General features: G+C 44.6%; 1 protein-coding gene across 9 annotated transcripts in view; it reads right to left on the reverse strand.

Moving 5' to 3' along the window:
* Positions 1-609: 609 nt before the first annotated feature.
* Positions 610-25037, reverse strand: part of VSIG1 (V-set and immunoglobulin domain containing 1) — a 71506-nt gene continuing 47078 nt past the window's right edge. For all 9 annotated transcript variants that reach the window (XM_033944308.1, XM_033944313.1, XM_033944312.1 and 6 more), the window contains 5 exons: positions 19533-19731; positions 12019-12174; positions 8730-8849; positions 6315-6447; positions 610-1008 (listed from right to left, as the gene is read on the reverse strand). In XM_033944308.1, coding sequence (XP_033800199.1) covers positions 804-1008; positions 6315-6447; positions 8730-8849; positions 12019-12174; positions 19533-19731 — 813 coding nt within the window. In that variant the 3' untranslated portion in view covers positions 610-803. The remainder of the gene's footprint in view (positions 1009-6314; positions 6448-8729; positions 8850-12018; positions 12175-19532; positions 19732-25037) is intronic.

Genomic DNA, 25037 nt, shown 5'->3' on the forward strand with positions numbered 1-25037 from the left:
TGATCTATGAATCATTTATGTACTTGATTTTATTGTACTTTTATTATATAAATTCAATAAAAATATTGAACATAAAAAAAAAGTATGAATGGCCACAACCACTGACCCGCAAGCTTTGCTTTGAAGAACGCTGGTGTCGAAGGACTGAGGTTGAAATAGACACTAGAAAATGACATGGGATTATTTGCCGCGGTTATCTGCGGGGACGGGAACGGTGATGAATTTTGTCACTGTGTCATTCTCTATTTGTAATGTGGATGGGCTAGTTCTATCTAGGAAGGGTACGTGAGCAGGAAAATGGTGTCCTCTCTTTGTTAATACACTTAAGAAACTCCAGTGACTATCTCTTGACCTGCAACATCTGCCCCAGCATAGTGGAATTTCTAATTTTAAACCAAGAGCTCCTTTCACAAAGGCGCGCTAGGGCCTTAACGTACGCAATAGCGTGTACTAAAATGCCACGCGTGCTAGCCGCTACCACCTCCTCTTGAGCAGGTGGTAGTTTTTCGGCTAGCGCGCCTTTGTAAAAGGAGCCACAAATTTCCACGGCTTGTCCCAGTGCTAGTACCTTCTTGAGTCATCCATCGTAGAAAAATTCCTCTTCAGAAATGTAGAATTTTATTGGCAATTTAAGCATTTGGGAAAATCCTAAAGTACTTTCTTTTTTAAAAAAAATGAAAAAGGGTTAAAATAATGGGAAATTCAAGTTATGCTAATATTTTGTATCTATGCAATTCTGACAATGAAAATCCTGGCCACATCAGTAATACAATTCAGACCAAAACCTGAGTAATCCCATTTTCTTAAGGAACAAAGTGGATGGCTGGAGCCTCCTCTCCTTCCATTTCTCCATTTTCAATAACGGCAGAGGTGGTGCTCTCGCCCTGTTGCTCCTCGTGCCCATGGCCTGGCTGGGCTGCCATCAGGTTTTCCGCAGCAGATTCTCTCTGCTCTGCTGTTCCAACCCCGTATTTAGATCCACCCTGTTGTTGGGTCTGATTCATTGCCCTGCGATTAGAGTTCAAAAGACCCATAACGATTACGTTACCCAAAGCATAAAACATGGTTTGTCGGTGAACAGATTGGAGAATCTACATTACATTACATTAGTGACTTCTATTCCGCCTGTACCTTGCAGTTCTAAGCGGATTACAGTAGAAGACAGCTGGACATTTCCAGGAAGTTACAATTTAGGGGACGATTACATAGTGGAGGCAAAGGGAGATTCAGTTTAGGGGATTCAGATTAGGGGACATTAAATAGTAGAGGCAGAGGGAAGAGAGAGGAGGATGAATAGAAGGGAAGATGACAATTGAAGACTCCAAACTTTTTGTAAGCAGTGATTCACATGCAGTGACAGGGTGAGGCCCAGGACGATTGGAATTCATTGTGAGTACAGGTACATGTATAGACTCGGTAAATGGCGCTCGAAAAAATGGCACCAAAAGAATCTGGGTGAAGTGCTATTCTATAAATGTAGGGTTATCAGATGTTACGTTAGCAAAATCCAGACCCCTAGATCTGCCCCCAGGCCTGCTCAGTTGTACCCATTCCCACCCCGTTATACCCCAGCCCCGCTCTCTGCTGCCTGTTCATCCACACATGGTATTTTTAGTGATGATATTCATCGATTGGTAATATTCACCTTATGTGTGATTCTGGTATTGGTGCCGAGTATTATGTTTAGGTTCCTTTACTGCGAATGAAAGTTTCTATGAATTTTTACTGCGAATGAATTTTTCTATGAAGTGAGCAGTGCTTTTGATTGAAAGGTGCCATGAAATAAACGGCGCTAGGGACTATATTAATTTGTATAGCATCACGGACATGCACTTTTTCTATCTATTTATTTATTTATTTATTTTCTTAATTTTTAATTACGTTCTTAGGACTTGAACAGTTGTAATTCAACCATCTGAAGAGTGTTTTTTTTCAAATTCTGCTCTCTTTTCAACTAATTTTTTGAATTATTGACTGAATATTGTATTCTATATAGAATTCTCAAGTGTTTTCTTAGACTATTATAAGAACGTATGGTTTGTTCACAGAATTAGCTATTTTTTCTGGCCCACTTTATGAATTAGGATCGAGTTTATTTATTTATTTATTTATTACCTCACTGTTAGTTAGTGGGTCTTCATCAAGTTAGTCCCTCTTTTTAGAATAACATGAATTGCTAGTGAGCACTTGCACTTTGCACTTTATATTCTAGTATATTTCATTTCATTCATATTTTTTATGATTTTGATCCACACATTAGATTCAACTTTTATTATATTGTTATCCATCACTCTGCACTTTACATTATTATAATGTATTAATTATTGGGTTGGTTTCTAGGGAGTGTATGTATTTATTATGCCTTTCTCCCCTTTCTCCCCTTTCTCCTTTGGTGTATAAGTTTTGAAAAAAAAAATTTTCTCCTGGGAATGTGATTTCATTCACATGTTGGATAACTTTACAATGGACTAAATGATGTATGGGGCAGTTCTCATTTAGACTGTGGTCTGGTGCTGGTCACCTATGAGACACGGCCTGAGCCATAATTTCCCGTTTATCCATCATTCTACTTCATTTATTCCTTCCCAGTTCAGGCTTTCCATCCAAGGGACTAAGTGTGTTAGCCAATTGTCAATTGGATTTCATCATTATTATTTCTTGGATAGTATTGGCTATTATCCAAAGGGTTATATATTTTTGTGCTGTTTTAGAGTATAAGCCGTGCAGCAGAATTTTGAATGGATTGAAGGGGAGAGAAATGGTTACACAGAAGACCTGTGAGAAGCAGGTTGCAGTAGTCTAGATGAGAGGTGATAAGGGTTTTGGTAGTGTGCTCAGAGAGGAAGGGTCAGATTATTGAGATTATGAAACAGCAGGTTTTGGCAGTCTGATGGGTTTGTGCAGAAAAAGAGAGAGAGAAGTCAAAGATGACCCCCTGAGGATGCAAGTGTTATCCACTGAGAGAGTGGGAGTAGAGGAGAAGTAGATTTAGGTGGAAGGATAAGTAGCTCTGTCTTGGTCATGTTCAGATTTGAGTGGCAGCATGTCATCCAGGTAGCGATGTTGGACAGACTGGCTGAGACTTGGATTCCTGTAGAGATTTCTGGTGTAGAGAGGTAGATCTGGCTGTTGTCAGCATAGAGATGATATTGAAAGCAATGGGAGGAGATCAGAGCACCAAGGGAATGAGTATAGATGGAGAAAAGAAGAGGTCCCAGGACAAAGCCCTGGGGTACCCTGACTGATAGTGGGATAGCAGAGGAGGAGATTCTACCACGGCATACACTAAAGGTGCAATGTGAAAGATAAGATAACCAAGAAAGAACAGAGTCTTGATAGTCAAGTGAAGGAGAAGGTGGTGGTCTACAGTGTCAAAAGCAGCGGATAGATAGAAAAGGATGAGGATAAGAGTAGGGGCCTTTCGATCTGGCTAGGAAAAGGTCATTGGAGACTTTAGCAAGGGCAGTTTCCATAGAGTGCAGGGGTGAAAGCCTGATTGGAATGGGTCGAGAATAGCTAGGGATGACAAAGTCAAGGCAACAGTGGTGAACAGCACGTTCAAGTAGCTTGGATAAGAAGGGGAGGAGGGAGATGGGGCAATAGTTGGAAGGGCAGGTGGGGTCCATTGAAGGTTTTTTGAGAAGTGGTGTAATTACGGTATATCCTAGACCGCCCATCCAAACAAACACGCAGAACCCACCTGTTTAGTTATCCTACTCTAAAGGCCTGCCGCTACAAAAGATATCTAAATAGAACTCTCGCCTTTCAAGCAGGTCAGCTCAATAACTGGCTGGCCCACATCATCTCATGCGCCTCATCCTACCTAAACTTCAGGAAACTACTAAAAACTAATCTATTTACCAGATTTACAACCTAAATGCCTATATCCACTGTATGGATATAGGCATTGTTTTACCTACATTCTTAGATTTATCCTTTATGCAGATTGTCCTGACCTTCTTTACTGTACTTTTTTCTCTGATTGTACCTATTTCTCTGATTGCTCCATCTTTCGCCGATTGTACCATTTTCCCTGATTGCTCCAATTTTCTCTGATTGTACCATTTTCTCTGGCACCTAGTTTCTCTGATTGTTCCATTTCGCTGATTGTCCAGCCCTTCTTCATTGTAAACCGCCTCGAACTACTACAGCTTTGGCGGTATATAAGAAATAAATTATTATTATTATTTGCCAACATTGGGGACAGTTTCAGTGGAAAGTGATAGAGTGAGGATGTGCCAGATGGAAGGGGTGGCAGTAGGCAAGATGATACTGAGTAAACAGGTGGGAATTGAATTGGAGGAGCAGGTAATGAGTTTGGAGGAAGAAAAAGCATGTGCAGTTTCCTCTTCACTGATATCAGGAAAGGAAGAAAAGGAGACAGGGGCCAGAGGAGGGTTGACAGAGTGGGCTGGGGGAGGGAGAGCTGGAGGTGACTTGGTTAAGAACTCAAGGTTAATATTGTGAACTTTTATCATAGAAGTATTCAGCCAAAGTCGGTGGGGGGGATGATGGAGGGGTTGGGGGTGAGGGCACTATGAGAAGAGAGTTCAACGTGGCAAAGAGACAGGGAGGGTCGGAACCAAGAGTGGCTGGAAAGAAGCAGATACAGGCTGGGGTAGGGTGGAGCTCACTAGAAGGGAGCTGATGAGGGTATAAAACCAAAAGTTGGCTCAGGATGCTACAGTCTCTTGAGCCAGCCCTGGACTCTACAGATTGGCATGAGTCTCTAGGAGCTAGCAATTGCTGTAGGTTGGAAAAGAGATGGATGAAAGGGGGATATGATTAAATTCTACAAAACCTTGAGTGGTGTAGAACGGGTAAAAGCGAATCAAATTTTTGCTTTTTTTATTTTTAATTACAAAGGATCACACCATGAAGTTAAGCTCTGGAACTCGTTGCCAGAGGATGTTGTAATAGCAGTTAGAATATCTGTATTTAAAAAAGGTTCGGACAGACACGGGGGAAGCCACTCTTTGCCCTGATCAGTGGCATGGAATGTTGGTACAATTTGAATTTCTGCCATGCACCTGTGATCTGGATTGGCCACTACTGGAAAAAGGATACTGGGTTAGATGGACTATTGGTTTGACCCAGTATGGCTATTATGTTCTTAGGTATAGATTTCAGCGTTAAACCCCACTTAAACAGCTTGGGCTTAGATAGTATATTATTATGAAAACTGTAGCCTGGAAAATTTCCACTCGTCAGAAAGAAAATCACTTTTCTATCAAAGATATTTACTTTATATTTTAAATTAAAACACAGTCAATGGTACTATAATTGACCAAGATATTTCAAGGTCTACAAACAGAAAATGTCAGTACAGGTAGTCCCCGAGTTACAGATGCCCAACTTAAGCACGACTCATACCTAAGAATGTGGTTGTGGCTTCCTTTGATTTCACCGAGCAGTCTTTCCAGTGGCATGGACTCCTACAGCAGATTCAGGAATGATGCATGGCCACATTAAGAACAGCGTGTGGTTGTGCATGCTATACCTTATAGCAGTGTTTCTCAACTCGGACCTGGAGTACCCCCTTGCCGGTCAGGTTTTCAAGCTATCCACAATGAATAGGCATGAAAGAAATTTGCATATAATGGAGGCAGTGGTGTCAGGTCAAAAGCGCGCCGGGACAAAGGCGCGCCCAGACAATTGAGCGCAGCGCGGAGGCACGCGCCGCTCAAAATTACTGTTTTTAGGGCTCCGATGGGGGGGGTGTGGGGGGGAACCCCCCCCACTTTACTTAATAGACATCGCGCCGCATTGTAGGGGCGGTGTGGGGGGTTGTAACCCCCCACATTTTACTGAAAACTTAACTTTTTCCCTGTTTTTAGGGAAAAAGTTAAGTTTACAGTAAAATGTGGAGGGTTACAACACCCGAAACCCCCCATAACGCCGGCGCGATGTCTATTAAGTAAAGTGGGGGGGTTCCCCAACAAAACCCCCCGTCGGAGCCCCTAAAAACTGTAATTTTCTTCGGCGCGCGCCTTTGTCTTTCGCGCCGTTGTCTATGAACCGGAGGCAGTGTATGCAAATCAATATCTTGCCTATTCATTGTGGATATCCTGACAACCTGACAGGCAAGGGGGTACTCCAGGACCGAGTTGAGAAACACTGCCTTAGAGGGAACCCTGGTAGGGACAGTTGGACGTTTTGCCAGCCGGGAGCAGAGGGAAGCAACAGGAATCTTAAAATCTACAAGTTCTGAGTTGCATACAAACCAGACTTAAGACCAGCTTTAAAAATGTAACTCGTTCTTAACCCGGGGACTGCCTTTATTATAACTTTTTAAAAACCCAGAGAGGTCTTACTTCATTTCGGCACCAGCAATTTTTTCCTTTTTGCTCTTCTTTAACTTTATTGTTAAAAACACGACAATGGCACAAATAACAGCTGCCAGTAGGATGGCTCCGATTACCGCTGCAGCAATGATCCCTTCTCCAGCTGTAATACATAAGGCACATGTTGAAAAGAAAAGGCAAGTTGTAGGTATAGGAGGTATTCTAAACCACCCTTGAATGCCTTGTATCAGGTATTAGATTATCATTTTTCTTCACGGCCCTCAGAGATGCCACCAAGGGTCCAGTACATGATCATAACCCCTGGCTTTATGCACCCAATACCGACCCAGTGACGATTGGGTGCATAAAGCCAGGGGTTATGATCATGTACTGAACCCTTGGTGACATCTCTGAGGGCCGTGAAGAAAAATGATAATCTAATACCTGATACAAGGCATTCAAGGGTGGTTTAGAATACCTCCTATACCTACAACTTGCATTCGACCTTGTACTATCATTAGTTAAGCCTACTATTGAATTCGAAAAGAAAAGGCAAAGCAGGTGGATCGGGGCAAGAGGGTGAGGACGTCAGGACTGTGATGATCTTGGATCGCTGAACTCCAGCCAAAATAGCTGTGGCCGTAAGGGGGTGAAATGGCAGACATGGCGGGACATTTTCAATATGGCATCCAAACCCGAGTTTGGGCGTTTTTGCAAAAGAAGCACAAAAATCCAGTAGCGAACGTGACCGTTTTTCAAAACAGCAAAACGTCTTTTTGTTTCAAAAATGGTCATTTCTCAGATGTGCTTGCCCTCGGTGCGTCTGTCTTTTTGAACCGTTAAAAAAATAAATAAAATAAATCACATCCAAAAGAAAAGTGCACAGAACAAGCCTTTGGGGTGTAGGAGTGGCCAGCATATTTAGAAGAATGGCCACACCGCCATCCCAGCAGAGCAGTGGGGCACCATAGGGAACACCGCAGTGAATGTCACCTAAAAAGGCCCAGGTGTACATCTCACCGTAGCCCTCCAAAACCTACTGGACCCAACTGTACGCCACACCAATAGTCCTTATGCCTGCAGGTGTCATTGCCTCACTTATTGGAGTTCTAGGTGGGTTATATGTAGGTGCAGTGGGATTTTGGAGGGCTCACATGTTCTACCACAGGTGTAGTAGTTAGAGCGGGATATGAGCCTGAGCCCCCATCTTTACAGTTGACTACACCACCCACTAGGCCCAGGGGTAGGCAATTCCGGTCCTCGAGAGCCGGAGCCAGGTCAGGTTTTCAGGACATCCACAATGAATATGTATGAGATGGATTTGCAATCACTGCCTCCTTGAGATGCAAATCTATCTCATGCATATTTATTGTGGATATCCTGAAAATCTGACCTGGCTCCGGCTCTCGAGGACCAGAATTGCCTACCCCTGCACTAGGCTACTCCAAGAATCTTCTAGCTGCTCTATCATACAAGCAGGTATGTACTGCTTCATTTACATATTTGAGGGATGGGAGGAGGTCAGTGACCACTGGGGAGTGTGTGTGTGTGGGGGGGGGGGGGTCATGCCTTCATCCCTCCAGTGATCATTCGGTCAGTTTGGGCACTTTTTTAGCACTTATTTGTTGTTAAAACAGGTCTAGCCCCAAATGTCCAAACTGTGTCCTGGATGTTTTCTCAAATGTTCCATTATTGCAGAAAAACTTCCATTGCAAAAGCCTGCTCTAGCCCTACCCAAACCATGCCTCTAACATGTCTCCCTTGAGATTCACCAGCTTTAGCTATGCTGATGATGTCTCAGTAATTATTCCATTTTCTACAATCACGTCAATTACTTCTAAAGTTGAGGCTTTGATGTTATTAATGGAAAATTGGATACTAAAGTATAAATTCAAATTCAAATCAGATAAAACAAAATTCTTTGTTGCTAGCTAGGAGGGGCCTTAAGTGCCTGGGCCAATCAGGGCCTTAGGCCTATTCCTGGTACATCCTAGGATGCACTGGGAGACCCCTAGGACCCTGATTGGTTCATGCACCTATGGCCCCTCCTATGGATGCACTGGGATGGGCCTAAGACTCTGACCCAGGCGCTTAGGGCCTTAGGTCCCTTCCTGGTGCCTCCTGGGACGCACTGGGAGGGGCCTAAGGCTCTGATTGTTTCATGCACATAAGGGCCATCCTTTGGGAGAGGCGTTAGGTATCTGGGCCAATCAGAGTCTTAGGCCCCTCCCAGAGCATTCCAGGATGCACCGAGAAGGGGAAGGCCCGACATTTTGAAGAGGTGGGTCTGCCAGTAGGAGGGAATGGGCATCCCTCCTGCCGATCTTCAAGTTAGAGTGCACGAACAGAGGACTGATGCTGCCATGGCTGACCTTTAGAAAGAGAAGAGGGCAAATAAATTGGATTTATACAAAAGTTCACTTATAACTAAAAATTCCAACTTACCTCCTGTGCTTAAGTCAAGTTCACAGGTAGCAATCCCAAGGCTGTTGGAAGCAGTGCAACGATAATGTCCTGTTTCAAAAGTAGTGAGATTCCCAATAATCAGCTCACCTGTCTTAGAATCTGAAACACAAAATAAAATGTAAGGCCTTAATGTTATATGTTAATCTAATACACAAAAAATCACAGCTGCTCAGGTTTATGGCTTTTTATTGCTTAGACTTTTGCTTCTGCACATTTCTGCATTTATTTAGGGGCACTTTTACCAGCCAGCGGTAAAAAGCGGCTTTAGCGCGCCCTCGTGCAGGTCTTTCCTGCCCACTAAGGCCATTTTTAGCTCTGAGGGAAAATGCCTGAATTTTCTGTTTATTGTCTTAATGGCCATGTGCACAGATTAGCATTGGAGACCTTCCCAAGGTCTCATGCACTAAGCATGAATGGAGCTACGTTAATCAATTAGCACAGTACTCTCTGGCCTCCAGATGTCCTCTGCGCCAAAAAATAACACACATTCAAAAATTACCGGACACCTGCGCGCGCCCTGCAGTGGGTCTAGGACAGTTTGTCATGGCCATTTTATCGCAGCCGTTTCAGCGCAATTAACTGGCCACAGTGAATCTGATTCAGCATTTGGGGGGGGAGGTGATGGGGGAGGAGGTGATGCCCCCTCTGCCCCTGCCCCCCCATTTAAAAAAAAAATATTTCCTGTGGCCCTGGCTGCCTGGGACTTTCTGAGCTTTCCCTGTGCTTTATCATCCCATTCTGAAGAGCCTCTCATACAGCCTTGTCCTGCTGTCCCCCCCCCCCGCCCCCCCGGAAGAATCTCACATGTACTTTCCGCAAAGAGGAGTCCAGGCCAGCACGAGAGCAGTACAGGGATGATCAATTTCCACCTTTCTTGACTCCAAATCTATCAATATTCTGATTCATTCTCTTATCGTATCTAAATTAGATTATTGTAACTCCCTCTTCATTAATATAACCCAGAAAGAAAAAAGACGACTTCAGATAATTCAAAATACCGCAATAAAATTAATTCACAAAGCTAAAAAATATGATCACGTCACTCCACTACTGATTAAATCACATTGGCTACCCATTTCCCACCGTATTACTTTCAAAATTATACTCTTAGTACATAAAACTCTGATTTTCAATGAACCGCAATTTATTTCTAAAATGATCATTCCATACAACTCCGTACGTTCTTTACGATCATCGGCTTCGAACTTATTATCTATCCCCTCCTTGAAAATTATTGGCATAAGAAGAAACGACATATTTTCCGTTATGGCACCCATGTTATGGAACTCATTACCAAATTACATAAGAATAGAAAAAGACTTACAAACATTTAAAAGACTTTTAAAAACATTTTTATTTCAAGATGCATTTGAACACATGATATAACACACATAATTTTTATACTTTTTATTACAAATATTGGACTTTTCAAATCCCCTCGCCCCGTATTGTGTTTTCCCTTTCATGTAAATTTCAATAGATAAAAATGATGTAACTTTTCCCTTCTTTCCTGCCTAGTCATGTTATTCTTTGACCTTAAATGTATTGTATTGACTGTTCCTTAAAATTTTTATACTGTTTTAAATTGTCTGTAATATGTCTAATCTGTCAAAATTATATGTGAAACCACTATCTGTGGCTTTTAGAGTGTACATCGCCTAGATATTTCGATAGGCGATTCATAAAATGCTAATAAACTTGAAACTTGAAACAGGAGTATTGGATGATTCATCGGGGCCAGTTCATCGCAGCTGCGATGAAATGTCCCTTGAATCATCCTCTTCCGCCCTGCATGTATTACTGCTTACCATAGCTTTGCAAAAGAGTCCCTTAATTATTTGGGTAACAGAGTCTGCTCCTCTAACTCAATCGCAACTGGATTCACAATTACCCAGGTTCCCCTCCCCACCCCTCATGTATATCTCCTTCCAAGTCACCTAGTGCAGTCGAGTGAGAGTCTTCAGTGGGGGCCAAGCACAGAATTCTACAATCATGGAAGTAAATCCTAAAATGGAGTTGGGTGATAAGGAGAAAAATGTTTGAGGAAGATCAGCTGAGAGACAATGAATGATGGGGAAGCGTAAATTTGAGGGAGTTGCCGTGGGGTGGGGGTGAATGATGAGGCATGAGTTACTCCTAGGAAAAGCATGAAACTTGCTCAAGAGAGGACCTAGGAAAGCATATTTTCACAACAGGAAATGTGTCCAGGATAGAGCTTAATCATTTCAATTCCTCGGTCTCGCTTACTACCAGGCAATAGCATCCTTATTGTCTGCTTGGCTATTCCAGAGTTTGAAGATGTTATATTTGGACGTTAACACACATAAGCATACCAGCTTTAAAGAGGGGGATGGTCAACTCATGGCCACAGACACAACACACCTCTACATCCCTATTCATTTCAGAAAAATCACATACCTCTACAGCAATGGACACAAACACACATATGAGAGCAACTGACACAATGCTGGTGCCAGAACCTAGCATGGTTCTGATTGAACTAGACAACCAAGGAGCAGGGAAGAAACAGTTAAGGCAACAAAAGTAACAAGTAGAACAGTTCAATTGGAGAGACACCAAAAACTTTGATAGGTAACACCTCCTCAGGAATGGAACACAAAGAAACTTGTAGAGGGGGCTAAGGACAAGAGAGACTGTCAAACAAACTGACCCATAGATGCCAACTTTTGGAAATGATTGGGGGTTCCAAACACAATACACATTACCCTATCCGGACACAATGAACGAGCTTGCTAAATATTGGGAGTGCTCGGCAGCCAGTGCACCCATGGGGGTGGGGGGGTCAGCGGTCCACCCTGAGCACCATCTTGGTGAGGGTGCTGGTACCCCTTCTCCTGCCCCACCACCTGTGTGCCTTCACCCCACTGTACCTCTATCTCCAACCTGCTGCTCCCAATAGCATCTGCTCTCCCTCTGATGTCACTTCCGGGTCCCGTGCCTAGGAAGTGACGTTAGAGCCGATGCTGACGCGGGCAGCAAGTTGGTGATGCTGCTTGCGTTGGAGAAGTTAAAAGAGATACAGGGTAGGGAAGAGGTGTGCGCGTGCAGCAGGGGGTTGCAGAGAAGAGGATGGGGGCGCCTCTCACCCTTGCTACACCATTGGCTGGCACCTATCGATTGACTCCTTAGCGACAAGATCTGGAATTCCTTATTCCGGGGTTCTCGCCTCCTCTGTGGTACACTGGGGGAGGGGGGAGCTTTCTCCAGCACATCACTGGTTATAAGGCTCTGGAGTGCTATTACTTACCCATTTGGGATGGGGTGGCCTTGAGTTCATTATCTACCACCTTATTCCACTGGTATGTGGGAGGGGGCATTCCATCCTTGGAAAAGCATTCAAGGGTGATATAATGACCGGTTTGAACAGCTCCTCTGATGCTGCAGTGTGGCGTTGAAGGTGGAGCTGAAAGATATTAAGGGAACATTCAGTCTGCCGGTAAGAGCGTTCCCTCCCTTAACTGCGGGGACAAGGCCATTCACTGCTCCATGGAGCGGTGGATGGCCTTGTCCCCGTGCCCGCAGTGAGCACTTTTTCCCTCCCCCCACCCCCCAACATTTCAGCAGGTTACCCACGGCTAACAGCCACCGTGTCATTCTCTACTTTGCACCAACTGAAACCTAGTGTAAATTCTCACCCCTAAATTAGGCACTGATCCCCCTTTTTCTGTAACACTGCCCAGATCTGCCTGTGCCCCTCTCATAGCTAAAACAAGTAGATCTATAACATATTGTACGATAAGTTTAGTAGAAGGGCCTCATCCATACCACATCAAAAAGATCACGGACACAAAAAGAAATACAAAAACGGAGAAAAGCAAACCCCTCTCATAGCTGCCATCCTTTTTGTATCCACATATAAATTTTGTGTGCAGCTCCCAGCGCCTAAATATGTACATGTATATTTAAATTAATGCTAATTGGCTCATTTGGCAATTAAATTGCACATACAAGTGCAGGCCCAAAATTTGCACTCACAATTTTCAGCGCCATCTATAGAACTAAGGCAAATGTGTCCTGGTATTTGAATATTTTGGGGGCTGGATTGTTTTTCTACACCACCTTGGGTGAATTTCTTAAGAAAAGGTCGTAAATAAATCCTAACATGCAAACAAACTGCTCTTTTTTCACCTCAGCTGGAATGCGGGATTTTTCAGGTTGGGCACTTTTAACCTAGATACAATGCCTATGTGTTTTGGTTATCAGTGTTTGTCTGTTTCTGCCTAGCTGTGTATCTAGATTGCACAGTAAGTGCCATGTACCTGTGCAGTGATGCAGATATGGCTCGGCACCAAGCCACTGTACACATGGACAGTTGCTGTGTGCAAGTACTAGTGCGCTAGCATTACTTGTCAGGCTAATTTAAAAAATCTTTATTCTCATGGCATTCGTATTTTCTGGTTTCTATCATTTAAGTCAGGGGTGTCCAACCTTTTGGCTTCATTGGGCCGCATTGGCCGAAAAAAATGTTTCTGGGGCCGCACAAACACGCAAACGCTGCAACAAGACAGAGGAAGGAGCTGGCAAGACGGTAAACACCCGGGGACAGCAGAGGAAAACACTGCATCGCCCTCGACCGGGGCCGCACAAAATACTTCACTGGGCCGCAGGTTGGACACCCCTGATTTAAGTAATTGTTTTCCTATCCCGTGATTTGTTAATTTCCAGAAACATAGCAACAAACTTGTTCTTCACATGTTAACACCTTTAAAGATATCTCAGGGCTCTTCAGCTTGGAAAAGAGACAGCTGAGAGGAGATTTGATTGAAGTCTACAAAATTCTGAGTGGAGTAGAACGGGTACAAGTGGATCGATTTTTCGCTCCGTCAAAAATGACAAAGACTAAGGGACACTCGATGAAATTACAGGGAAATACTTTTAAAACCAATAGGAGGAAATATTTTTTCACCCGGAGAATAGTTAAGCTCTGGAACGCGTTGCCAGAGGTTGTGGTAAGAGCGGATAGCGTAGCTGGTTTTAAGAAAGGTTTGGACAAGTTCCTGGAGGAAAAGTCCATAGTCTGTTATTGAGAAAGACATGGGGGAAGCCACTGCTTCCCCTGGATCGGTAGCATGGAATGTTGCTACTCTGGGGATTCCGCATGGAATGTTGCTACTCTTTGGGGTTCCGGAATCTTTTGTTACTCTCTGGGATTCCGGAATCTTGCTATTCTTTGAGATTATGTTTGGAATGCTGCTACTCCATGGGTTTTGGCTGGGTACTAGGGATGGGACCTGGATTGGCCACTGTGAGAACGGGGATTGGGACTTATATACTGCCTTTTTGAAGTTTTACAACCACTCTCAAAGTAGTTTACATACAGGTACTTCAAGCATTTTCCCTATCTGTCCTGGTGGGCTCACAATCTATCTAAAGTACCTGGGGCAGTGAAGGATGACGTGATTTGCCTAGGATCTCAGGGAGCAGCACAGGGTTTGAACCCACAATGTCAGAGTGCCGAGGCTGTAGCTCTAATCCCTGCACCACACTCTCCTCCAATACAGTATCAGAAGTGAGCCAAGAAAAGAACAATGAAGCCATTGTGACATCACCGATGAGGTTGGCTTTTATTGGTGGAATGAGGCGTTATGACATCAGGGAAAGGGATTGGGACTTGTATACCGCCTTTTTGAAGTTATACAACTACACTCAAAGCAGTTTACATACAGGTACTTCAAGCATTTTTCTGGTCTGTCCCAATGGGTTCACAATCTATATAATGTACCTGGGGCAATGGGGGAATTAAGGGACTTGCCCAGGTCACAAGGAGCAGCACAGGGTTTGAACCCACAACCTCAGGGTGCTGAGGCTAGCTCTAACTACTAGGCCACACTCTCCTGTAGATCTGCCTGCTATACAATAAGCAATTCTACTGATCATGTTTGTCCTCTGGGAAGCTTAGTAAAGTAGTAGATGTCATCAGATTAAGACCATTAGTTACACTGCACAACAATTTTTTGGTTAAGTCTTGATTCCTGAAAAGTTTTTGGTGATTATGACAGGTACCAACTTGGTATGCTCAAATATGGTTTTGGTTTTACTGCATCACGTAAGAACTATGAGAAATAGACATTTTTATGTTTACTGACAATAAAATATATAGTCAAGTTTACGTTTCGCACAAGCGACTAAATGAAACAGAATTAAAAGTGTTTTGCTCCCGAGTTTCTTTTATATTCAGTGTCTGGTGCATCACGTTGTAGCATCCAACAATAGTCGGCAAGCATTGACGGATTCCAATTGCCCTGGTATCGTTTCTCCATCGTAGCTATGTCTTGATGAAACCTTTCACCGTGCTCGTCACTCACAGCACCGAGATTTGCGGGGAAGAAGTCCAAGTGTGAATGGAGGAAATGAATCTTGAGTGACATATTGCACTTCATTCTCTTGTATGCTTTGAGAAGTTTGTCTACCAGCTGAATGTAGTTTGGGGCTCTGTAATTGCCCAGAAAATTGTCAACAACGTCTTTCAAGGCTTTCCAGCCAATTTTTTCCGGCCCAACTAACAGATCTTCAAATCGCTTGTCACTCATAACATGTCTGATCTGGGGGCCAACAAAAATACCCTCTTTGATCTTGGCATCAGTTATTCTTGGGAACATCTGTCTTAAATAACGAAAACCTTCCCCTTCCTTGTTCATTGCTTTCACAAAATTCTTCATGAGTCCCAGTTTAATGTGAAGAGGAGGCAAAAATATCTTTGTCGGGTCAACAAGCGATTCATGTGCTACATTTTTCTGTCCTGGAACTAACTTTTTACGGAGTGGCCAGTTCTTTCTAGAATAGTGCGACTCTCTGTCTCGGCTGTCCCATTCGCAGATGAAACAGCAGTACTTTGTATAGCCAAGCTGCAGTCCTAGTAACAGAGCAACGACTTTGAGGTCTCCACAGATATTCCAGTTATACCTGGTATACTGGACATACTTTAGTAACATTTCCATATTCTCATATGTTTCTTTCATATGTGCTGCATAGCCAACAGGTACTGAAGGATAAACGTTGCCATTGTGCAACAGAACAGCTTTCAGGCTTAACATTGACGAATCAATGAAAAGACGCCACTCTTCCGGGTTGTGATCACAACCAAAGACCGAGAACAATCCTTCAATGTCACAACAGAAACAGAGACTGTCGACTTGTGCAAAAAATTTGGTTATATCATGATGCCGGTCTCGAAACACAGAAATTTTCGTACCTGGTGATAGCAAACACCATTCCTGCAGTCTCGAACCTAGCAGCTCAGCTTTTGCTTTTGACAGACCCAAATCTCTGACCAAATCGTTCAATTCGGACTGTGTTATCAGATGTGGATCGCCTGATGAGGATGGTTCAAAATCCGGGTCAATGTCACTGTTAGAACCCTGCACTGCAGTTTCTTCATCTGGTTCGTCTAAGGTCCAATCCTCTGGTGGTTTCGGAACTGGAAGACTGTCATCATGTGGCATGGGTCTCATTGCTGAAGGCAGATTAGGATATTCAATTGACTTCTTGTTTTTGGCAGAGAAACCAGACACATTAGTCAAACAGAAATAACAGTCCGTCACATGGTCTTTCTGTTCTCGCCATATCATCGGAACAGCAAATGGCATCGTCTTTCGAGTACCTCTGAGCCAGGCTCTCAGACTAACAGCACATGTCGCACAGCAAATGTGAGGCGCCCATTGCTTGTCTTGATCACCTATTTTGCAGCCAAAATACAGATGATAGGCTTTCTTTACAAGGGCAGTCATCGAACGTCTCTGAGGCGTAAGTGTATATTCCCCACAGATATAGCAGAATGTGTCGCGGCTGTTACGACACCGACGAGACATATTGCCCGACACCAAAACGTCTATAGCATCAAGCTTACTTACTGTTATATTGCTACAGCTACTATACTACTATACTTTACTATACTGATACTATATACACACACGGACTATCTATATTAACCAAATGAGCAGGATCGGTGTATGGAAGCCACCATTATAGCATGGTGAGACAGCGCAAGCTCGTTCAGACCTGCCCAGACATGCCCAGGATGTCATCTTCCATAAAACAGCTTCCAACCTGGCTAGATTTTATGCATGGACATACCCAGGCGGCACAAAACCGTTGTTGATAAGACACTTATGGGAGAAAAAAATTGTTTGCATCCAAATATAAGAAAAAATCACGACAAAATTGAAGATTTCTCTGAAATGGTACGTGATGGGTAATTTTTGATGTAATATTCATGATCAGCACCCAAAATTCTATAAGAAACACCCAGCAGTGTTCAGGAAGCAAAAACTTTGTTGTGCAGTGTTATCAATTGTTTTATCCAATTGTCCCTGCCTATGCTGCTATAGCTCTTAACTGTCTCTTGAACAAGCTTGACTACCTGCAGGAAGTCTCATCTTCTCCTTTTGTCTTTGCCTGCAGCCCATGTAAGAAAGCTTGCCACCTCCTTAGAATTCTATTATTTATTTTTATATCACTTATATCCTAAGTGGTTTTACATTCAGGTATTTTGTCCTATTTCCCTATCTGTCCTGGTGGGCACAAACTTTATCTAGTGTACCTGGGGCGATGGGGAGGACTAAGTGACTTGCCCAGGGTCACAAGGAACAGTGAGGGATCTGAACCCACAACCTCAGGGTGCGGAGGCTGTAGCTCTAACCACTGCACTACACACTCCCCACTACTGGAGAATTTGTCAGGACCTTCCAAGCTGCTTAACTTTACCTTCATCTCCTTCTTGGGAACTTGCTGCAGGCATATTACTACCGTGTTTCCCCGAAAATACCCCGAAAATAAGCCCTAGTCTTAATATAAGCCCTACCCCCAAAAATAAGCACTAGTCGCCGGCAGCAGCAGCACTTCCCCATTCCTCTCCCCGCATCTCCGCTGCGCAACCCCCCTCCCCCGCTGACCCTTCCATCTCTCCCCCGCCAACTGCGAGACTGGAATACCTTATAACAGCGTCGGCAGCAATCTGCACAGGCTGCTTCGTGGCCTTCTATCTCCTGGGTGTTCCTCTGCCGTATCATTGATTATGTCATCAGCAACGCGGCAGAGGAACGCCCAGGAGATAGAAGGCCATGAAGCAGCCTGTGTAGATTGCTGCCAACGCTGTTATAAGGTATTCCTGTCTCGCGGTTCGAATGGGAGGGAAAGATGGGTGGTGGGGTTGGGTGGGGGGGATGCGGCGGGCAGTGGGGAGATAGAAAGATGCTACACGGGGGGGATGGGAGGAAGGGAAGGATAGAAGCTGCAAGGATTCTGCTGCACAAGGGATGGGAGGGAGGGAGATACGGCACAAGGGGATGGGTGAGAGGGGAGGAAAGATGCTGCACATCTGGGGGAGAGAAAGGAAATAGGAGGAAATTGGGATGGAGGAGAGGAAGAGAGAGATGATCATTACATGAGAAAAATAAGACATTTCTGAAAATAAGACCTAATGCCTTTTTGAGGCCCCAAATTAATATCAGACAGTGTCTTATTTTCGGGGAAACATGGTAGGTGTGCAAACTTCTTTCAATCCGCTTTCTTTCATTCTGGAGTCATATGGTAACCCTACTTAAATCCTGTCATGTTTCTGATTATTATTACCTCTCTTGCTGGGTGATTCCAAGCATTCCCTGCCCTCTAAATAAATATTTTCTCATGTTTTCTCTGAACCAGTGGTTCGTAGTCTAGTCCTCAAGACGCACTTAGCCAGTCAGGTTTTCATAATATCCACAATTACTATGTATGATATCCAAATCTCTCTCATGCATATTCATTGTGGATATCCTGAAAACCTGACCGGCTGGATGTGCACCACGGACTAGGTTGAAAAACCCCTGCTCTGAATCATCCTCCAACTTCTTATTATGACCCCTTGGCCATAAGCTTCTTTATTTATGGAAGAACGGAACCAATGGCAGGTCTAATAGGCAGGCCCTGCACAAGCAGTGACTGGACAAAAGAATGACCGATAGAGCGAGGGCTCCCTCCCATGCCCCCTTCCAATTCAAGCTTGCGTTGCTCAGAGACCCCCTGGAATGGGATTGGCTACCTTTCTACATTAGAAAGCAATGTAATTCTGATGCTTTAAAGCAGTTATTGACGAGACATCTATTCTGTAACGTGAAATACGGGTGTTAAGGTGTTTGCAATTGTGTAAGCGCTGGTCGCTTATTTGTTTGTCTTTTTTATATATATATATATATATATATATATATATATACATATATATATATATATATATATATATATATATATTTAAAATTCTGTATGTTTAAATTGTGAGCCGCCTTGGGAAAGGCGGGTTATAAATAAAATTAAAAGAAACTAAAAACCCCCAAAGACTTGCAGGCTGACTCGAAAGGACAGTATAGTGTCTGCTATGGTTTGACAGACTGGATGGTTGTCCTGTTTGGCCCTCTCTTATGATGGTCCTAGCTCCTGATCCAGCCTTGTGACAATGTGCTCTGAAGGCTGCACCCTTTTTCTTCATGAATTGAGATCTCTCTGCTTCTTATTTTGAATTTAAACCCTGCCTTTCAAAATGGACCGCCCAAAGCACCTTAAGGCAGATCATTGTTAAAATACAATTTCAATGCTTCGTTAAATCGCACTATACAAAGGTCCCCTTTTAAAGTGGCATTAGTGAGTGCCAAGGGGATTTAAAGGGCAGTTGCCGACCCAGTCTATTCTAATTACCATAGGAAAAGGGGGCTAAAAAATGCCAAAAATAAACCCCAATAGCACGTCTAGATTTTGAACCTGTAAGGAAAGAGATAACGTAAAGATAAATACCAGTAACTATCAGTTGAACCTTTCCTATATTATTCCCTGCGAAGTCTGGTGGGTTGGTGACTTCACATGCATATAGTCCCATGTCTTCAGACTGCACGTTGGAGATAGTAATTGAGGCATTTCCTGGATTGGTTGCGGCTGTGATTCTGTTTTTAAAGTTCCCAATAGCTTCAGTGTATCCTTTGCTACTATAATATACCTGCAATAGAAAATTACATCGAGTGAAATAATTAAATAATAGGAGAGAACCCGCTCATATGCTGCCCAGGCATCGTCATTCTAGGACAATCTGTAGGGATGCGCTTTTAATTCAGAACGTTTTATTCACTTACAGAACCTCAAAATGAATGTGCCACAACATTGATTTCCAGGTATTCAGATTTTTTTTAAGACACATTAAGTTCCATTAGTTTCTGAACTGAACCAAAAAAACTGTTCAAAAATCAGCCAAAAATATCTGAAAATGATTCACAAACTAGTATATTCCTAACAATTTGGCAGATTGTTTACAAACTAGTGTTTAAGCCCATTACATTAACGGGTGCTAGAGTAGATGTCTGTCTGGGTTGTTGTTTTTGGGGGGTTTTTTGTCTCTCTCTTCTTGGACGCTGTCTGTCTGTCATTCTTTCTGTCTGTGTCTCTCTCTGGCCCCCTGTCTGTCTGTCTTTCTTTCTGTCTCTATCTCCCTGGCCCCCTGCCTACCTGTATTTCTCTGTTGCGCCATGGCCCCCCTTCCTATGTCCATAGTGTCCCATCCTATGTCCTTAGTACCCTCAGTGCCCCTTCCTATTTCCTCAGTGCCCCTTCCTATGTCCTTAGTGCCTCCTTCCCATGTCCTTAGCACCCCTTCCTATGTCCTTAGTGGCCCCAGTGCCTCCTTCTCGTGTCCGTAGTGCACCCAGTGGCTACGTCCTGTGTTCATAGTGCCCCCAATGCCTCCTTCCCATGTCCTTATTGCCCCCAGTGCCTCCGTCCTGTGTCCTTAGTGCCCCATTGTCTCCGTCCTGTGTCCTTAGTGTCCCCAGTGCCCCCTTCCCGTGTTCTTAGTGCCCGCAGTGTCTCCTTCCCATGTCCTTAGTGCCACAGTGCCTCTGTCCTGTGTCCTTAATGCCCTCAGTGCCTCCTATGTCCTTAGTGCCCCCCAGTGCCTCCTTCCTATATCCCCCTCACTGCCTTCCAGACTTTGTCTCACCCCCACCTGCCTGCCTGCCTTCCTCCCTCCCATCCCCCTTTGCAGTATAACCCTTGAGAAGCATGTTTCCATCTCCCCCCCCCTGCCACTACCACCACTGTGCAGCCGACCACACTGACCCTCCCATTGAGAGTCAACTGATGGGCCTCCCGGCTCCAGCAGCGTCTGCAGCGCTCTGGGTGCGCTGCTTCGTGGCCTTCTCCTGCCCTGTGTTCTTCTGCCGCATCTCTGATGATGTCATCAGGGACGCGGCAGAGGAAATCGGGGTGGTGGAGGGCCGCGAGGCAGCGTGTTTGGAGTGCTGCGGACGCTGCAGGAGGCGGGTGGCTTGTGGTCGTTTCGCGGTGGGACAGTCGGGTTGGAGGGTCAATGGGGGTTCGGGTGCGGCGGGGAGGTGGGCGACGACGACGAACTGCGTTACGGGAAAACAGAACCACAGGCGCGCATGCGCACTCCTACCTGCCACGGACATAGGGATCACGGAACACGCAGGTAGGAGTGTGCATGCACGCTTAGCGTTTTATTATAGTAGATATTAAGATCATAAGAACAGCCATACTGGAAGAGCCCAATGGTCCATCTAGCCCACTTTCCTGTTTCCAACAGTGACCAATCCGGGTCATAGTACCAAGCAGAAGCCCAAATAGTTGCAACATATCAGAAAAAAAATTATCCAGACATAATTCATAAAAATTCTATGAAACACATAGTTAAGTCTAGGGGGTTATTATCAGGGCTGGCCCAGTGCCTGAATTTATTACTGCATACTGCCAGGTAAGAGAACTGAGCTCATTTTGATTTCTAAATCTCAAGCTGGCCAGAGTTGAGGACGCTTTGTTCATGACCTCCAGCAGAAATGGGGTCTTAGCCATTACAAAACAGCACCATCCAATGGTGAAACTCAGGGCACTCCTGTGCTGGATTCCAGAGAAGGGATGTTTTAAAAACCCTGCACCCCCGGGTATTCATGAATGAAGTTTCACAGCACTATGGCCCATTTCCAATAAAGCTGGAAGCTGAGAAGAATGTAAGGAAATAGTTCAGACAGAAATTTTCCATGCTTGGAATCACTATTACCGTGTTCCTCCGAAAATAAGCCCTAGTCCCAGGATTCGCCGGCAGTTCCTCTTCCCTCCCTCCTATCCTAACCCTGCCAACTGCGAGCGAGCCCTAGTACATACCTCCCTAAGCAGCGTCGGGCCTGCAGCGCTCTAAACAGGTCATTTCAGCCTTGTCCACCCATGAATTCACTGCCGTGTTACTGATGACGTCATCAGTAACGCGGTAGAGTGAATTCACGGCGGGATAGGGCCAAAGCAGCTTGTTTAGAGTGCTGCAGGATGGAGGGAAGGATGAGGGTTCGGCTGTTGGGGCGGGTGCTCGGGGAGGTGGGGTGTTCATTCAAGGGTTCTGCTGCACAAGGGATGGGAGGGAAGGGAAGGATAGAAGCTGGGCAAGGGTCCTGCTGCATGAGGGATGGGAGGGAAGATGCTGACATGTGGGGGAGAAAGAGGAAGAATTGGGGTGAAGGAGAGGAAGGGAGAGATGATCATGTACATATCCCGAAAAAAGACCTAGTGCGTTTTTTTGGGCCTAAAGTTAATATAAGACACTATCTTATTTTCGGGGAAACACGATAGTAGGGGTGATGGAACCATTGTGGAAATAGACTTTCTGGGATTGATATGCTGTTGTGGAAAAGAGGGTGACTAGAAAGGTTAAAGATATGGAGAGAACATGGGTTGGGCATGCAGGAACTCAAATGCAAATTTGCACAAATGTCTGAATCTCAGCTAGACAGAATGGACAGGCCATTTTTGGTCTCCTGTTATCATTCACTATGTTGTGTTTAATTGAAAAGATTCAAAGATTGTGTACACTAAAGGTTGCTAAAAGGAATAACTAGGGTTACCGTATAACTCCAGAAAAAGAAGGACGGATTGAGGCATCTGGGTTTTACTTCCATTACTTTCAATTTTTAAAAATTTTGGAGTTCCTCACTTAAGCAATAGCACTTGGGGAGGAGGAGGGAAAAAGAGAAGAGGGAGGGGGACAGAAACACAGGATGAACGACTACATGGGGAAAGGGTTGGAATAGAGTCAGGCGAAGGGAGAAAGAGTGCAAGGGGAAGTGAAAAGGAAAGCACTTAAAATGGAGATGGGGAGGGGGGACATGAGAAGTGAGAGGGCAGGATCAGCCCAGGGGCGGGGAGGGTGCAGTCATCTGTAGACACTCATTGTGGGGCCTTAACCACATATTTCAGTAGGGGAAGAAAGTAGGCCCGTGTGTAAAAAAGTTCCAGGAACCCCCGCGAATTTTGAAAAACCGTGAATATGGTTTTTATAGGCAAGAGAGGGCAGCTGGGGCGTTGGCGGGTGCAAAATCACTCGCGGTCTGCTCCGACTGCCTCTTCCTGTTGCTAAAGTCAGGTTACACCAATGAGGAGCTGCTTGGACACGCAGCTCCTCATTGGTATAGCCTGAATTTAGTATAGGAAGAGGCGGTCAGAGAATACCGTGAATTAGTGAATCCGTGATTCGCGAACCGTGAATTTGCGGGGGAAGACTGTATATACCCCTGCCTCCAACACTCCCCCTGCAACACCCCCCCCCCTTTTCTTTCAATAATTTCCTGATACTCTACACATATTTTATTTATTAGGACTGATTTACCATCTTTTTGAAGGAATTCATTCAAGATGGTGTACAGCAAAACTAAGTCCGATATAAGCAATAGACAATTACAGTAAAAATATTGAAATAACAATACAATACGCAATAACCCCCCTCCCTTTTACAAAGACGCGTTAGGCTTTTTAATTGGTTCATAGACAAGTCGGCGAAAGACAAAGGCGCACGCCGACAACTGAGCGCAAGACGGAGGCACGCACCAAAGAAAATTACAGTTTTTAAGGGCTCCGAAGGGGGGTTTTGTTGGGGAGCCCCCCCAGTTTATTTAATAGAGATCGCGCCGGTGTTGTGGGGGGTTTGGGGGGTTATAACCCTCCACATTTTACTTTAAACTTAACTTTTTCCCTAAAAACAGGGAAAAAGTGAAGTTTTCAGTAAAATGTGGGGGTTACAACCCCCCACACCCCCCATAACGCCCCCCACAACGCGGCGTGAACTCTATTAAGTAAAGTGGGGGGGTTCACCCCCCACGCCCCCCCCCCCCCCCCCGTCGGAGCTGTAAAAACAGTACTTCTTCTATTAAAGGCCTAGGTCTGGGGTCGACAACCTGTGGCTCGTGAGCCAAATGTGGCTGTTTCACCAAGTGGCTGCGGCTCTTCCTCACCCAGCATACCTGTGGGCCTCCCAAGGCAGCAACATCGGCAGTGCCCGGCCGGCAGAGGCAGCAGTGTGGACAGGCTGCTTGCAGTCACTCTGCCGGGGCCTTCCCTATGGCCACTGCCACTGTTGCTGTCTTGGGAGGCCCAAATGCATGTCACTCTCATAGAGGGGGGGGGGGTGAAAGTCGGAGAGAGGCCAGACTTGCATAAAATTATGCACATGGGTGACCTTCTGAGGGACAAAGCCAAAACTCCCCCAAGCTCACTCAAATGCAACAGAACAACTCTCAGGCAACTCAGGAAGTTTGCAGAATCAAGGTCAAAGTCTATTCTAAGTAGCTTTCTAGAAGCCTATGGCAGAAAAGCACGTGATTTCCTGGTCTCCCTGAAATCATTGAAACATATTTCAGATCCATGTGTAAATGCAAATGCAAGTGATAGCAAGCTGTGAAAATAAATTAAAGTCTTCTGTATTACGAAAGGTAACTGGCCATTCTTTGAGATATTATGAAGCACCTTATAATCCAATTATCATTGAGAATACTTTAAGAATTACATTATTATATTTATATATACTGTAACTCAAGTCTATATGATGCCCTAGGACTGCATGGGGGAGGAGGAGGGGACGGGGGCATGGATGCTCGACTGCAATTTGGGGGGGGGGGGGAGGAGACTTCCAGCTACTCATCCAACATACAATGTGAAAGTCTCATTAAATTGTTTTTCTTTATTTTTCTGTAAATACTTGAAGTTTTGTTTCTGTGTTAAATGCATATGTCACATTACAAAATCGTATCTCAAACTCCCTTCTCTACCTATTGTGGCTCTTTGTAAATCTTGGGTCAAACTTTTAGAATAAAATGACTGGCCTAGGTGAAGAGCCAAGCTTCCTGGTTGGCCCAGAACGTCCTCTCTGACGTCAGAATTGACATTAGAAAGAAGACTTCTTGTTGTCGATTAGCAGCAGCAGAAGTAGCAGGGAGGTAAGACAGCAGCGGTGGCGGACTGGAGGAAAGGAAG

The sequence above is a fragment of the Geotrypetes seraphini genome, chromosome 5, assembly GCF_902459505.1.
Source record: "Geotrypetes seraphini chromosome 5, aGeoSer1.1, whole genome shotgun sequence".
In the NCBI taxonomy this organism is placed as follows: domain Eukaryota; kingdom Metazoa; phylum Chordata; class Amphibia; order Gymnophiona; family Dermophiidae; genus Geotrypetes; species Geotrypetes seraphini.